This window comes from Oncorhynchus mykiss, chromosome 10 (genome assembly GCF_013265735.2).
Source record: "Oncorhynchus mykiss isolate Arlee chromosome 10, USDA_OmykA_1.1, whole genome shotgun sequence".
Classification (NCBI taxonomy): domain Eukaryota; kingdom Metazoa; phylum Chordata; class Actinopteri; order Salmoniformes; family Salmonidae; genus Oncorhynchus; species Oncorhynchus mykiss.
The window spans coordinates 44552772-44569375 of NC_048574.1; the positions used below are offsets into that span (position 1 = coordinate 44552772).

The 16604-nt window shown below is 46.8% G+C and overlaps 1 protein-coding gene across 8 annotated transcripts in view; it reads left to right on the top strand.

Annotated features, from left to right (window-relative positions):
- LOC110534011 (signal-induced proliferation-associated 1-like protein 1) overlaps nt 1–16604 on the top strand; it is a 47209-nt gene that overhangs the window by 26110 nt on the left and 4495 nt on the right. For 7 of the 8 annotated variants that reach the window (XM_036990400.1, XM_036990399.1, XM_036990402.1 and 4 more), the window contains exons 8-15: nt 114–723; nt 837–1111; nt 2975–3358; nt 7818–7944; nt 8133–8265; nt 9443–9541; nt 9751–9823; nt 12599–12674. In XM_036990400.1, the coding sequence (XP_036846295.1) occupies nt 114–723; nt 837–1111; nt 2975–3358; nt 7818–7944; nt 8133–8265; nt 9443–9541; nt 9751–9823; nt 12599–12674 (1777 nt within the window). Of the gene's footprint in view, nt 1–113; nt 724–836; nt 1112–2974; nt 3359–7817; nt 7945–8132; nt 8266–9442; nt 9542–9750; nt 9824–12598; nt 12675–12899; nt 16600–16604 lie in introns of those variants that run through there. The other variant, XM_036990405.1, reaches the window with a different exon arrangement.

The window sequence follows — 16604 nt, forward strand, 5'->3', positions numbered from 1 at the left end:
ACTGTTGTCACATTGTATTTACAAGGGTATCAAAACTAGGAATGTGCTGCAAGACTCTGATTATGGGGTTGGATTTCTGATTTTTTTACCCTGACAATCTCTCTCGCCCCCAGGGTGGCGGTAACACGCTCCAAAGACATCCCGTTATTCGGGCCTCTGTTCCCTAAGGGTGCTCGATTCCCCCGTTCCCCTGCCTTCAGAGACTTCCTGCTGGCCAAGGCGGTGAACGCTGAGAACGCTGCCGAGAAGGCAGAGAAGTTCCGCTCCATGGCCACGCGTACACGGCAGGAGTACCTGAAAGACCTGGCAGAGAACTACGTGACCACCACGCCAATCGACTCCTCCACCAAGTTCCCCCTGCTGTCCCTGGGGGGCAAGCGCAAAGACAAACTGAAGGGGGCCAAGGGGGCAGAGCTGCACAGTGCTGGGGCGCTAGTCTGGGCTGTCAGGGCCACCAGTGGGAATGAGGAGGAGACAGGAGGACAAAAGCTGCCCTGTCTACTGGGGGTCTCAGCTGAATCAGTGGTGCTGATCGAGAGATACACACGGAGGGTGGTGTTCAACTGCTGCTGCCGCGACGTGATTGGCTGGAAGGCGGTGACAGACAGCAGGGCCATAGGTGGGCCTTGCCTGGATATCTTCTATGAGAGGGGGGAGGCAGTGTCAATCAGTGTGATGGACAGCCAGGCAGAGGAGATACGGGAGATGGTGCAGAGACTAGAGGTGAGGGGAAAGGCTTTCGAACACCACTGCTCATATTGTGTTATCGTATCATGGTTTCCGTTCCGATGTTACATAACTGTATTCAACTCACTGGGTCCTGTTGTTGTCCTCAGCTGGTGACGCGGGGCTGTGAGGCGCGGGAGGTGACCCCGCTGCGTGACGGGGTGGGCCAGCCAGGCTTCCTGATGAGCGAGGAGGGCTTTGTGACGGACCTGCAGCGATTCGGCTATGCGGAGAGTGGGGGTCTGCAGCTGGGGGCGCGGGTGGTGCGACTGTGTGGTCACGCCCTGGTGCACCTGGGGCCGGAGGAGAGGGCCAGACTGCTCCGCACTGCCCACAAGATCCACATCACCGTCATCCCTCCAGACGAGAACGGCAAGCCCCGCAGGTCAGAGAGGGGGGAGAGGGGGAGTGAGAGATGGATGGGGATAGAGGAGAGTGGGGAGGGTAGGGTAACATAGCAAGGATTAGGTTAGAGGCAGATATGGAGAGAGGGATGGGGGTCAGGGTTGTAAAGTGTTTTAGTAGTGTGGTAGGTGAAGAGTAATGTTGATGAGTGGATGAGGGGTTAAAGGAGGAGGAGGAGGGAGGGCTGAGGGGAACAGATTCATTCAGGAGGCCAGGGAGGCACCATGCCAGGGTCACAGCTCACTCTGTTGTTTATGGCGTGCTGTCGTCAGTGTCCCACCAACTGGCTAACCACCAATCAATGGCTCTAATGGCCTCTAACGATAGTGGCCCAGGTAGTGGCTGTTAGCAGAACCCTCTACATCCTTTTAATGTCAGCCAGATCGCCAGTGTTCCAGTGTTACTGCAGCCTGGTGAAGGAGGAACTGCTCAGATAGAGGAAAGGGAACACTAACAGGATATTAGCTTCACAACTTTGCTTACCACATACCTGTCAAACTGGCTAGTGGAAATATCTAGAGAGATAGCGGATGCTGCTTTGACAGTCATGTTTAACATCAGCCCCAAAAAAGTGTGGCGGCTGTTACAATGTTGTCACATCCTGTGATAGGGAATGACACTTCTTTGATTTCAAAGAGATTCCATGTTTCTTCAGAAGTATTTCTTTTTTTATCCTCCTCATCCGTCTGGCTCAGAGGTACTGCTCTAGAATACTCCCACTAAAAGCACGGACCGACGCAGACGTGTTTTTACATTTTTAAAAACGTTTTTCTTGGTGTGAGCCGGACCGTCATTGATTTCAACAACCACAGACTACAGTATGGCACAGAAGAGTATAGTACAGTATAATGTACTGTATTGTACCCTATTTTACTCTTATGTACTCTACTGAACTAAACTGTACTTTACTTAACTGTACCCTACTGCATTAAACTTCACTCTGCTCTACTCTACTGAGTTAAACTCTACTGTCCTGTACCATACCGTGCCGTACTCTACTCTACTGTACTCTACTGTGCTCTACAGCAGTGCTTCCCAAACTGTGGGAACCACTGTCATTCAGCAGACGCTCTTATCCAGAGGGACTTTTCTTGTACCCACTTTTATTTTATCTTGTATTTTGATTATGGAGTTTTGTCAAGTCTTAAACGACTCCATTTATACCAAGTTTGATTCTCCTGCGCCTGACTTCCCTGCCACCTACACACACGACATTACAGAACCACTGTCGTCCAGAGTGACTTACAGTCAGTGCATTCGACTAAGGTATATAAAACGACAACATATCGCAGTCATAACAAGAAAAATAAAATTTCTGTATCCGTTACTGAGAATGATATTGTAGTTGAAGTGGTCTGTTGGTTTATTATAATACAGTAGGTTGGACTACCTTGAACATCATCTTTGCCAGATTTAAAGTTTCTGAAAAAGCTAACATTAGTGCGTGTGACAGAAAGAAAAAATGTGCAATATGTTTGTGATATAACGCTTCCTTTAGAATGTATGTGCAGTTGAAATTTGGCCATACATATTTTCAACGTCTGTAAATCACGCGGTTTCTACGTTCCTTCAAAACAGAAAATGAACCTGATTTCAACGTCTGGGAAAAGTCGTAATTTCAACGTCGGGAAAATACGTATTTTCAACGTCCGGAAAATATGTATTTTCACCTTTCATTCAGCACCTAAAATGAACCTAACTTCAACGTCTGACGAAGACGTATTTTCAATGTAATTTTGCTTACTGGATTGTATCATTCCTGAACAAACTGAATGCTTAAAGAGGGAATATCTCCTCAGTAATAACATGTTGTCGGTGTGTATTCTGTCTCTGATGGCTCCAGGAGTTTCTCCGAGTTGTACCAGAAAGCCATCCAGGATGCAGAACGTAAGCCTGGGGAGGGCCAGTCTGGAGAGGCCTGGGTACTGGACGAGAGGGAGGAGGAGGAGGAGATGGAGGAAGAGGAGCGTGAACAGGGAGAGGGAAAGGAGGCGGAGACGATGGAGGGACCAGCTGAGGGAGGAGAGGCTGAGGACAGGCCGTCAGAGATGGGACAGGGTGAGGAGGACCAGGGGGACCAGGGCTCTCTTTTCTCCACACCCAGCCTGCCTATTTTACGGGCCACCTCCCTGCATGACCACCCCCCCAACCAGACCATGGAGGCGATCAGCCACTCCCAGCTAACACGCAGCTACTCCTTAGAGTACTCCCGGGACATATGTGACGGGTACGTGACCTCCACCCTCAATCTCATCATACTCCTCAGGTTATCTCTGCTTTACTCTGAGGATTTTCTGACATCCGGGGGCTTGACATCAACGCATGTTGGACTGAGTGTACAAAACAGTAGGTACACCAATCTTTCCATGACGTAGACTAACCAGGTGAATCCAGGTGAAGGCAATGATCCCTTATGGATGTCAACTGTTAAATCCACTTCAATCAGTGTAGATGAAGGGGAGGAGACAGGTTAAAGAAAGATGTTTAAGCCTTGAGACAATTGAGACATGGATTGTGTATGTGTGCCATTCAGAGGGTGAATGGGCAAGACAAAAGATTTAAGTGCATTTTAACTGGGTATGGTAGAAGGTGCCAGGCGCACCGGTTTGAGTGTGTCAAGAACTGCAACACTGCAACACAGCCAACTTGACAACTGTGGGAAGCATTGGAGTCAACAGCAGCATCCCTGTGGAACGCTTTCTACACCTTGTAGTCCATTCCCCGAGGATTTGAGGCTGTTCTGAGAGCAAAAGGGCGTGCAATTAAATATTAGGAAGCTGTTCCTAATGTTTTATACACTCAGTGTAGATATAAGTTGTCCCAATGGACTAGTAAAAAAAACACATAAAAATCACAATATCAAACAATTTCTCCGATCAGAGAGTCCAATAATATTCAAATATATTTATTTTTCATGTACATAAATAACAAAGCCTACAGGTCAAAGTGTAGGTGAAATGCATATTGGCTACAGCATCATGTCCAAACCGATAATGACATGAGGGAGGCCTTAGAAAATGTAGCCAAACTTTAATGAGCCTTTTAATTCCATAAATATAGGCTAAACGCCAGTCATGTTTGACAAGTAAAATTAACATGAACCTTTAAGGGCTTGATTCTGTACTTGAGGCACCGGCAAACCGGAGAGTCGGAGGGGTCAGCATTTTGAAACTATTTGAAAATAAACTTAATTGTTTAAAACCTGGACGTTCCGTGTCATTTTATGATGCATGTATTACCTTGTTTCAATGTAGCCTAGCCAAAATAGGACCATAGAAATGTTGAGAGAATTATTTTAGAAACACTTAATATGACAATGAAAACAGCATTTCTCTCATGTTCTATTGGTTTTCAAATCCACGTGATTTTATTGTCAGGCAGCCAAAGGCATTATCCTAGTCATATTGGTAACTCATGCTAGTTGAAGCATCTTTAGATCTCCCCTCTTACTTTCTAACAGATATTTTAATCTCTGTCACATAGAACCACATGTGGTGCGCTTAGTGGTGCGCTTTGTGGTGCGCTTAGTGGTGTGCTTAGTGGTGTGCTTAGTGGTGCGCTTAGTGGTGTGCTTTGTGGTGCGCTTTGTGGTGCGCTTAGTGGTGCGCTTAGTGGTGCGCTTAGTGGTGCGCTTTGTGGTGCGCTTTGTGGTGCGCTTTGTGGTGCGCTTAGTGGTGCGCTTTGTGGTGTGCTTTGTGGTGTGCTTAGTGGTGCGCTTAGTGGTGCGCTTAGTGGTGCGCTTTGTGGTGCGCTTAGTGGTGTGCTTAGTGGTGTGCTTAGTGGTGCGCTTAGTGGTGCGCTTTGTGGTGTGCTTAGTGGTGTGCTTAGTGGTGTGCTTAGTGGTGTGCTTAGTGGTGCGCTTTGTGGTGTGCTTAGTGGTGTGCTTAGTGGTGTGCTTTGTGGTGCGCTTTGTGGTGCGCTTAGTGGTGCGCTTAGTGGTGCGCTTTGTGGTGCGCTTTGTGGTGTGCTTTGTGGTGTGCTTAGTGGTGCGCTTAGTGGTGCGCTTTGTGGTGTGCTTTGTGGTGTGCTTAGTGGTGTGCTTAGTGGTGCGCTTTGTGGTGCGCTTTGTGGTGTGCTTTGTGGTGTGCTTAGTGGTGCGCTTAGTGGTGCGCTTTGTGGTGTGCTTAGTGGTGCGCTTAGTGGTGTGCGCTTAGTGGTGCGCTTAGTGGTGCGCTTAGTGGTGCGCTTAGTGGTGCGCTTAGTGGTGCGCTTAGTGGTGCGCTTTGTGGTGCGCTTTGTGGTGTGCTTTGTGGTGTGCTTAGTGGTGCGCTTAGTGGTGCGCTTTGTGGTGCGCTTTGTGGTGTGCTTAGTGGTGCGCTTAGTGGTGCGCTTAGTGGTGCGCTTAGTGGTGTGCTTAGTGGTGCGCTTAGTGGTGTGCTTTGTGGTGTGCTTTGTGGTGTGCTTAGTGGTGCGCTTAGTGGTGCGCTTAGTGGTGCGCTTAGTGGTGCGCTTAGTGGTGTGCTTAGTGGTGCGCTTTGTGGTGCGCTTAGTGGTGCGCTTTGTGGTGCGCTTTGTGGTGCGCTTTGTGGTGCGCTTAGTGGTGCGCTTAGTGGTGTGCTTTGTGGTGTGCTTTGTGGTGCGCTTAGTGGTGTGCTTTGTGGTGCGCTTTGTGGTGCGCTTAGTGGTGTGCTTAGTGGTGCGCTTAGTGGTGTGCTTTGTGGTGCGCTTAGTGGTGTGCTTTGTGGTGCGCTTAGTGGTGTGCTTAGTGGTGTGCTTTGTGGTGCGCTTAGTGGTGTGCTTTGTGGTGCGCTTAGTGGTGTGCTTTGTGGTGCGCTTAGTGGTGTGCTTAGTGGTGTGCTTAGTGGTGTGCTTTGTGGTGTGCTTTGTGGTGCGCTTAGTGGTGTGCTTTGTGGTGCGCTTAGTGGTGTGCTTAGTGGTGTGCTTTGTGGTGCGCTTAGTGGTGTGCTTTGTGGTGCGCTTAGTGGTGTGCTTTGTGGTGTGCTTTGTGGTGCGCTTAGTGGTGTGCTTTGTGGTGCGCTTTGTGGTGCGCTTAGTGGTGCGCTTAGTGGTGTGCTTTGTGGTGCGCTTAGTGGTGCGCTTAGTGGTGCGCTTAGTGGTGTGCTTAGTGGTGTGCTTTGTGGTGCGCTTAGTGGTGCGCTTTGTGGTGCGCTTAGTGGTGTGCTTTGTGGTGCGCTTAGTGGTGTGCTTAGTGGTGTGCTTAGTGGTGTGCTTTGTGGTGTGCTTTGTGGTGCGCTTAGTGGTGCGCTTTGTGGTGCGCTTTGTGGTGCGCTTAGTGGTGCGCTTTGTGGTGCGCTTAGTGGTGCGCTTAGTGGTGTGCTTTGTGGTGCGCTTAGTGGTGCGCTTAGTGGTGTGCTTAGTGGTGTGCTTAGTGGTGTGCTTAGTGGTGTGCTTAGTGGTGCGCTTAGTGGTGCGCTTTGTGGTGCGCTTTGTGGTGCGCTTTGTGGTGTGCTTAGTGGTGTGCTTAGTGGTGTGCTTAGTGGTGTGCTTTGTGGTGCGCTTAGTGGTGTGCTTTGTGGTGCGCTTTGTGGTGCGCTTAGTGGTGTGCTTAGTGGTGTGCTTAGTGGTGTGCTTAGTGGTGTGCTTAGTGGTGCGCTTAGTGGTGCGCTTTGTGGTGCGCTTTGTGGTGCGCTTTGTGGTGCGCTTAGTGGTGCGCTTAGTGGTGTGCTTAGTGGTGCGCTTAGTGGTGTGCTTAGTGGTGCGCTTAGTGGTGTGCTTTGTGGTGCGCTTAGTGGTGTGCTTTGTGGTGTGCTTAGTGGTGTGCTTAGTGGTGTGCTTAGTGGTGTGCTTTGTGGTGTGCTTTTGAGAAAGGTGTTTTTACATTTTGAAACATTTGCACGTAGCCTACAGCCACGTGTGCATTGTTGAGCTTTATAATATAGAAACTTTATCGAAATGTTAAGCTTAATGGTCTGGTCTGTTGCATCAGCCTCATTGCTTTTTAAAATGTTTTATAAATATTTATACAAACATTTTTTTGCCTGTATAATTTTTGGGGCTGTATTTGGGGTCTCTCGCCCCAGAACTGTCCCAGAGTTTTTAACTTTCAACATATTTTTTATCGTCTCAGGGACAATGGGACGACATAAATGTATAGAGCCGTGGAGAGAATTTATTTTATAAAGACATAAAAAGTATTTGGTTGTAATTGTAATGTTTCAATATTTTATAGGCGACCAAGGGTGGTCAACCATCCTCCATGAGAGCCTTAAAAAGGCCGTGTTGTATTTTGAGACAGGCTTGAATATGCAAAGACGGTAGCCTATATTTTTGTCTGATTCTCTATCGTAAAAAAAGATAGGAATGCATTTTATTTTGTAAAGGGGTTCCTTGTATCATACAATTACGTAAAAATGGTGTTACAGACCTTTTTTTTCGGGGGGGGGGGGGGGGGGGGGGGGGCAAATGACTTCAGCTTTTGGACAAGTAAAAAATCTGTTCTGCTTGTCGCAAGGATAAATTGGAAAAAAAGTTCATGTCAAGCCCTGCATCCTAGTCATCCTGCGTTAAGACATAATGGTTTTACGAGGTATTATTTTGTGCATGTGTATTTATGGTTTCACAGTAAGCAGAAGCAGACTGCTAAACTCAAATCTTAGCCCAAATTTGAGCTATCCTGAAGATTACTAGGTTAACCAGTTTGCCCTCCAGATTGGATTGGAAAGTCATTAGTATAAACAGCGGATTTATGATGTATGTCTCAATCTCCTCGTGTCTCTCTGTGACAGGCATGTTTATGACAACGTGGGTGTGAAGATGGAACGTCACATCTATGAGAACCCAGGGGAGCTGAGAGACGCCACGCCTGACCTCATCCTGGCTGTTAAACCCAAGGTGCCCCTGGACGAGGAGCAGGTACAGAGACACACACGGACAAACACCTGGTGAGTGATCTGATGAAGGTCCCCTATTCGATAAACCTCTAACCCTCTTTTCTCTGTCTCTCTCTCTCACTCTCTCTCCATCGCTCTCTCTCTCCATCACTCTCTCTCTCTATCTCCATCGCTCTCTCTCTCCATCGCTCTCTCTCTCTCTCTCTCTAGTTTGTAGGGGCTGAGTTGGGTGAGGAGAGGACGTTAGCGAGGGACCCTTCCCTGTCCTCCGCCCGGTTGTCGTGTCTGGACAGAACAGAGAGGAACTCCCGAGCTTTGAGCCTACACAACTCCATCACCAAGAGTGGGTGTTCCACCACACCGCTCACTCTGTCCTCCATAACCATCCCATTCCTCTCAAATGTCCTCGCACACCTCTAAACCATCAACATATCCTCAAATGTCAAGTTCTAGCTAAACTTCCTTTGTCGAGATGAGGTTGGTGTTGTGTTATGAATCCCACTTCCTATGTATTTCTCCTGTATAAAACAGCATGCATGGGCGATAGCGAAGAGGGATCTCCTCAATGATCTTGATAACGCTCATAATCGATAAGAAACACACCGTTGTTCCTCTGCCACAGCAACCAACAGCTTGAGAGGGAGAGCAGTCAAACAAAAGAGAGAAGCTGTAAAGAGTGAGAGATGAGTCGCTATGATAAGAGGAGGAGTGTGAAGGCATGGCTAGGAGGCTGATCGGACGGACAGGCAGCTGTCTGAAACAAAAGTCCTCTGCGCAGACCCTGTGCCAGCTGATAAGGCCAGGCGGAATGGTGCTGAAATTGAACAATTACAACTGTTCAAAAATGCTCTCCGCTTTAATTGAGCCTCAAATCCGTTTTTTAGCCTCCGGACCCTTTCTCCCCTAAACCCCTCTCCTCATTATCCTCATTTAGCCCTGCCTTCCATCCCCTTTGTCCCTCTTCTTTCATCTTGGCTGCCCCCTATCCCCCTAACCCAATATGCCCCCCGCCCCTCTACCACCCCCTACCAGCTCCAGTCTAAAGGAGGGACAGATGGAGGGTGGGAGGGGTGGGCTTTAGGCTGCTTCAAATCAGGGATCCCTTTTGGACCATCTGCTCTCTCTCTCTCTCTCTGCCGTGAGGCTATGCAACTCATATTTCTATAAGAGCACACACACTCATCCTCTCAGCAAATACTTTGTTTTTTTCGGAGGAGATTATCTCCGTTTCCCTCCCCACACTCCAGAAGTCAGTCACACACAGAGATGGAAAGAACCCACTTCTCCCGCTCGCGCTGCAGCTAGTCGGCCAGTGCCACCGAGGCGGCAAAGCATCATGATACCACCCCCTGGTGGTGGCTCTTTGTCATTGTTAAACCAGAGAATTTGCCTGCTCATAAATCCCACAATTCTATTGTGTTGTCAAACAGTATTGTCCTACACACATTCATGGTCTGCTACTCCCCTCAGAGATATGCTTTTGTGATGAAAGCACATTGAAACCCTGTTTTCTCTCTCAGTCCTGTCCGAGAACACAGATTCCTCAGAGGAGGAGTGGCAGTCGATAGCTGATCTAGCCGCCGCCTGTCGCGGCATCCTGGAGGCCTTGTCACAGGAAGGTAAGAAAACATCTGCGGGGGAGTACAACAGATGATTTATATTTTATTTCACTAAATACATCTACATCTGTTATATTTTACACATTATCACTGGAAATGGCAATCGTGGCAGTGTTGAAAATGAAACATGGTACATTTTCTATTCAGTCTATATGACTGTGTGGTTGAGCTCAGTGACTAACACGGTCGAGTGATGTGTCATGTTTCAGATCGTAAAGCAGGAGATGGGACCCAAGGAGCAGACTCCCTGACAGATGGCAAGCTAAAGGACATGAAGGACAGGTGGGTTTGAGTCTCCAGCACACACACACACACACACACACACACACACACACACACACACACACACACACACACACACACACACACACACAGTGGGTCACTGTAGACCTCTGCATATTTCTCTCTGTATGTGAACTCCAAATGGTGTCTGACTCATTGTGTGGATCTGTGGCTGTGGGAGTTTCTGATTCAGAGATGGACTGTTGAACAGTTCTCATAGTTCAGCCTCTGTTGCTCATCATGATACTGGCTCATTGGCATGTTGCCTGTCCTTATCTCGCTCTTCATCGTCTCTCACGCTTTTTTTCTCTTTCTTGAGGAACTGACTAACACTCGTTCTCTGTTCTGTTCTGTCATGTATTGTCTTTCTGATTTAGTCAGTGCATCAGCCTCCCTCCTTGATTCCGTGTGGTGGCGTTTCCCCGGCAGCTCATTCCCTCCTTATTGTCTCTCCCATTCTGACCCCATGTCTCTCTTGCTTACATACATACAGTGCCTTGTGAAAGTATTCGGCCCCCTTGAACTTTGCGACCTTTTGCCACATTTCAGGCTTCAAACATAAAGATATAAAACTGTATTTTTTTGTGAAGAATCAACAACAAGTGGGACACAATCATGAAGTGGAACGACATTTATTGGATATTTCAAACCGTTTTAACAAATCAAAAACTGAAAAATTGGGCGTGCAAAATTATTCAGCACCTTTACTTTCAGTGCAGCAAACTCTCTCCAGAAGTTCAGTGAGGATCTCTGAATGATCCAATGTTGACCTAAATGACTAATGATGATAAATACAATCCACCTGTGTGTAATCAAGTCTCCGTATAAATGCACCTGCACTGTGATAGTCTCAGAGGTCCGTTAAAAGCGCAGAGAGCATCATGAAGAACAAGGAACACACCAGGCAGGTCCGAGATACTGTTGTGAAGAAGTTTAAAGCCGGATTTGGATACAAAAAGATTTCCCAAGCTTTAAACATCCCAAGGAGCACTGTGCAAGCGATAATATTGAAATGGAAGGAGTATCAGACCACTGCAAATCTACCAAGACCTGGCCGTCCCTCTAAACGTTCAGCTCATACAAGGAGAAGACTGATCAGAGATGCAGCCAAGAGGCCCATGATCACTCTGGATGAACTGCAGAGATCTACAGCTGAGGTGGGAGACTCTGTCCATAGGACAACAATCAGTCGTATATTGCACAAATCTGGCCTTTATGGAAGAGTGGCAAGAAGAAAGCCATTTCTTAAAGATATCCATAAAAAGTGTCGTTTAAAGTTTGCCACAAGCCACCTGGGAGACACACCAAACATGTGGAAGAAGGTGCTCTGGTCAGATGAAACCAAAATTGAACTTTTTGGCAACAATGCAAAACGTTATGTTTGGCGTAAAAGCAACACAGCTCATCACACTGAACACACCATCCCCACTGTCAAACATGGTGGTGGCAGAATCATGGTTTGGGCCTGCTTTTCTTCAGCAGGGACAGGGAAGATGGTTAAAATTGATGGGAAGATGGATGGAGCCAAATACAGGACCATTCTGGAAGAAAACCTGATGGAGTCTGCAAAAGACCTGAGATTGGGACGGAGATTTGTCTTCCAACAAGACAATGATCCAAAACATAAAGCAAAATCTACAATGGAATGGTTCAAAAATAAACATATCCAGGTGTTAGAATGGCCAAGTCAAAGTCCAGACCTGAATCCAATCGAGAATCTGTGGAAAGAACTGAAAACTGCTGTTCACAAATGCTCTCCATCCAACCTCACTGAGCTCGAGCTGTTTTGCAAGGAGGAATGGGAAAAAATTTCAGTCTCTCGATGTGCAAAACTGATAGAGACATACCTCAAGCGACTTACAGCTGTAATCGCAGCAAAAGGTGGCGCTACAAAGTATTAACTTAAGGGGGCTGAATAATTTTGCACGTCCAATTTTTCAGTTTTTGATTTGTTAAAACAGTTTGAAATATCAAATAAATGTCGTTCCACTTCATGATTGTGTCCCACTTGTTGTTGATTCTTCACAAAAAAATACAGTTTTATATCTTTATGTTTGAAGCCTGAAATGTGGCAAAAGGTCGCAAAGTTCAAGGGGGCCGAATACTTTCGCAAGGCATTGTGCATGTATTTACTCACGGTCTTCTCATACACACACCAAACCAAAAGAAAGGATCCCTACTGGTAACACATACAGACACTACCTAACTACAGGTAACTGACTAAATCTAAATGGAAACGCTTGAGTAAATGAGCGATACAAAGAATACAAAGGTGCTTCCACACAGGGGTGGTTATTGAGTTAATTAAGCAATGAACATCCCATCATGCTTAGGGTCATGTATACAAATGAACAGTTGCCCATTATTTTGGCTACCATGGCTAGAAGAAGAGATCTCAGTGACTTTAAAAGAGGGGACTCACAGGGGCATGTGGGGTTAAAAGTGTGTGTGTGTGTGTGTGTGTGTCTCACGTCACCAGATCTCAACCCAATTGAACACTAATGGGAGATTCTGGAGTAGATCTTGAGACTGTGCTATCCACCGTCCTCAACAAAACACCAATTTAGGGAATTTCTTGTGGAAGAATGGTGTCACATCCCTCCAATAGATTTCCAGACATCTTAGAATCTATTCCAAGGCGCATCGGAGCTCTTCTGGCAGCTCAGGGTGGCCCAATGCACTATTAAGACACTTTATGTTGGTGTTTCCTGTATTTTGGCAGTTACCTGTCTGTGCATTATGCTGAGTGTGTGTCTTTCTCCCATGTCCCTGTAGCGACTCCCCTGGCCACATGGAGAAGGTTTCCCAGCTGGAGGACATGCTGAAGAGGCTGCAGGACGACCTGCAAAAGGTACTCCCCATTCAGATGGCCAACCACAGCCCCTCCCTAGACCCCCCTCACAGCATCCTGCCCACACAGTGACCCTCCCCTCCCCAGACACACACACACCCCCTCCCCTTGCCTCCCCCAACCCCCTGACTCCTACTGCAAACACACAAACACACAGAGGGAATGTAGAGGTAGGGCGGGCAGCAGGCGGGACAAGCAAAAGAAACCTGTCTTGTCATTGGGCAGGGTGAACAGAGGAGATGAGAAGATTGGCTGGAGTGACATTGGGCAACCATGCTCACTCTCTCAACACTAAGCGACCAAATGGCAGCAGAGGCAAGTAAAAGCATGAGATGTGTCCTCTGTTGTTTTGTTAAGACAACAGAACAATAACAATTGGAAATAGAACTACTAAAAAACGGGCCCCGAGTTCATGAACCCAATAACCCAAATCCACCACTAGGGTCCTTCATGGATGTGAAACATTGGAAGTGAAGGTCCTCCTCACAACCCTGAAAGTCTGACAGTCTGTCAGTCATCCCTGTGTGCAGCCTCTGGATCTCTTAGCACCATGTTCCTCACCCCGTTTACAGCCTCTCCTCTGGGAAGCACGGGGACTTGGGGATACCTTTTGAAGTCCTCACAACTGTTGAATGACTGGTTACTCTTGTAATGTAAAAGGAAGAAGCACATTGGAGAAAGGGAGAGAGAGAAAGAGCGAAAGAAGGGGGGGGAGAGAGAGAGAGAGTTTGGAAGCCTCTTGAGCGTCCTTAAACACATTCTCAATTGGGAGAAACATGATTCCTGTGTTACAGTAACGAGAGTGTTTAATCTCGAAGGTCAAATGAAACCCTGTGGTATGCAGTGTGCTATATCCCCTCCAACCAAGTCCTTTTCACCACTCATATATCCAAGAGACGCCACACTGCCAGAGTTTTAAGCTGGCATCCGACTAAGTGAATGACATTCCAAGGATTTTTTTGTGCAAATGCTATTCGCTCAACTTGGTTCTTGAAACACGTGAGACATAAAGCACACAAAAGAATCAAACTCAAAAGAATCAAACTCAAAAGAATCAAACTCTGCAGACTTTCTGGTCACAAACCCTGTGGCTATAACAACATAACCAAAGTCTTACCCTCTGTTTTTGTCTGTAACTCCCTACGCTTCCTGGGAAAACTCACCATTAACACAGTATTATCATCAATTTACACAACACAGAGACATTGACAGTCAGGGACAATGAACCAAGGAGGACGACCTAACAGAGAACTACCACATCAGATGACCCCTTTCCACTTTTCTCTGTTGTTTACCCTCTGCCCTGGGAGAGTGAGTGAGTGAGCATGGTTGGTTCTAGGCTCTCCCAGTCCCATAGTAGGGCCAGTAGAAATAGGACTCACCGAAGACTGTGGGAGGAGCTAGTTGGGTTCCATTCAGAAGTGTGCTGTGTCACCTAGACTACTTTTGGTTAGTCTTTGGTTTCTGTCCATGACTGCCAAGAAGGGGAGGGTTTACAGCTGAGCTAGTACAGATTTGAGCAAAATCATCTGATGTGGCGATGAGAATGTGTTCCTTTGCTTTCTGTGTGAGTTACAATCTCATCAGTTTATTTTCCAATTATAAAGCTGAGTACTGGTTATTTCAGGTTAATTGATTTGCTTTAGGGCACAGTTGCACTATGGGCCACTAGGGAGTTGAACCAGCAAGGCCATATAGTACTGCTGCTACCAAAGAGAATTCCTATTGACCCAGATTGATGATAATACCTAACTGGTTTCAGCTATCATTCATTGTTATTGTCAATGTGTTGTGAGTCCCACGACTCACAACACAGCAGACAGACAGACAACACTGGAGTCAGTCAGGATAGAATCCACTCTCCGTATAGACAATCACATAAATCAACACCATCACACAAGGCAATGGTGTGTGGAGGCAATATTACATTGCATTCATTCCATTTTTTTTTTTTTTTTTTTTTTGAGATTGAGTTTGAATAAATCCAATCACCAAGCTAATTGGCCCAAGCTAAGTATAGCTCGCTCACTCATGGCACGTTGTACTTATCGAAGATTAGGTTACAATGAGCTTACATTTCATACCATTGCTCAAACCCCTTATCCACTGCGGCGAATCCCTTGCAGAAACACCACATGATTTCACAAAATCACATGATCGGAAACATTTCACACGTGATCACATTTTCACATGTGTAGTTTCGTGTTGTCACATGTCGCTTTACATGTCGTCACGTTGTCACATTGTCACATTCACTTCACATAAGAGCACGTGGTCACATGAGAACATGTCATTTCGTAACACTTCACGTGAAATTCATGTGTTTTTTTCTGTAAAGGGATCTGGCATATTACTCTGCACTCAGTGTTGCCAACTTTCTGCAATGAAGCAATCTTTCTTTATTGATCAATGACTTTGTTCTGCAAGTGAACAGCAGATGTGGCAACGCACATCTCTTTTGGAGGGTTACAAAAAGTCAGTTAAAGGTGGTGGGATAGGAATACAGTTGGCAAAACTGGTTGTAGTGGTAGTTGCCCCTGTCTGTTTGTCTACCCTGTCTCTGGTTTCCCGTCTCTGTTGCTACCGTGTATGACATAGCAAACAGGAAGCATTTACTATGGCAAATCACTGCTCTGAAAGTTGCAGTAGCTGATTTCAAACTCAGCTCCAAGTAGTGAGGGATTAGGGTGACCCCTGCTGTTTGCTAGATTAGGAATGCCTGTCATTTTGGAGTTTGAGTCTTTAGAGGCATTTCACTTGTATAACAATCATCTACATTAAACATGTTATGGCAATTCCTCTGCTCTCGTTTAAAGGTCCAATGGAGCTGTTTTACTGTGATTGTTTTCAAATAAAAGGGTCAAAAAGGGGCCTCCCGAGTGGTGCAGTGGTCTAAGGCTCTGCAGTGCTAGTTGTGCCACTAGAGAACCTGGTTTGAGTCCAGGCTCTGTCGCAGCCGGCCACGACTGGGAGACCCATGGGGCGGTGCACAAAAGGGCCCAGCGTTGTCCAGGTTAGGGGAGGGTTTGGCCAGCAGGGATGTTCCTGTCCCATCGCGCCCTAGCAACTCCTGTGGCAGGCCAGACGAAATGCACTGACACGGTCATCAGGTGTACAGTGCTTCCTCCGACACATTGGTGTGGCTGGCTGGCTGGCTTCTGGGCTAAGCGGGCATTGTGTCAAGAAGCAGCTGGGTTGTGTTTTGGAGGACTCACAGCTCTCGACCTTCGCCTCTCCCGAGTCCGTACGGGAGTTGCAACGATGGGACAGGACTATAACTACCAATTGGATACCATGAAAAAGGGGTAAAATAATAAAAATCATAAATAATGGTCATAAAGAAATAAAAATAGCTTCTTGGCAGAGAGCAATTCCTCAAGCAAGAATTTTGCTATGACTGTCTGGGTGTGGTCTGGGAGTGGGGAGAACTAAAAAGCAGCTGTTATTGGCAGAGAGGTTTGGAACTCTCTGTCTTACTGGTCTATTAACTGTGATGTCACCGGGCAGGCCAAAACTCCATACCACCAAAACAGGCTGACATTTCAGGCAGTCTTTTCAAACAGCTCTCTAAAAGGGCATTATCATACTTTTCACAGTATTATTCCTACCTCATAGTGTGGAAATATATATAAAACACAGGAAAGTCTAGTTGTTGACTGCACTGGGTCTTTAATAAGAGATTGATTTATTCATTGGTTGTATGGTCTCAAACAAGTGGTTGCCATAGTAAATCCGTTTGAACATTTCCTCCATACGCCACCTCTCCCCATGGAGTGATTTTATGGAAGGTAATTGGTTTGTATTTGCGTGTATGTGCGTGCGTGCAAGCATCTGGTATGTCTGTGTGCTTCTCCAGTACCCAGTCTTGCACTGCCTCCACCACTATAAGGCTTGTATGTTTGTGAACCCCTCTGTCTGTGTGTGCCTGCA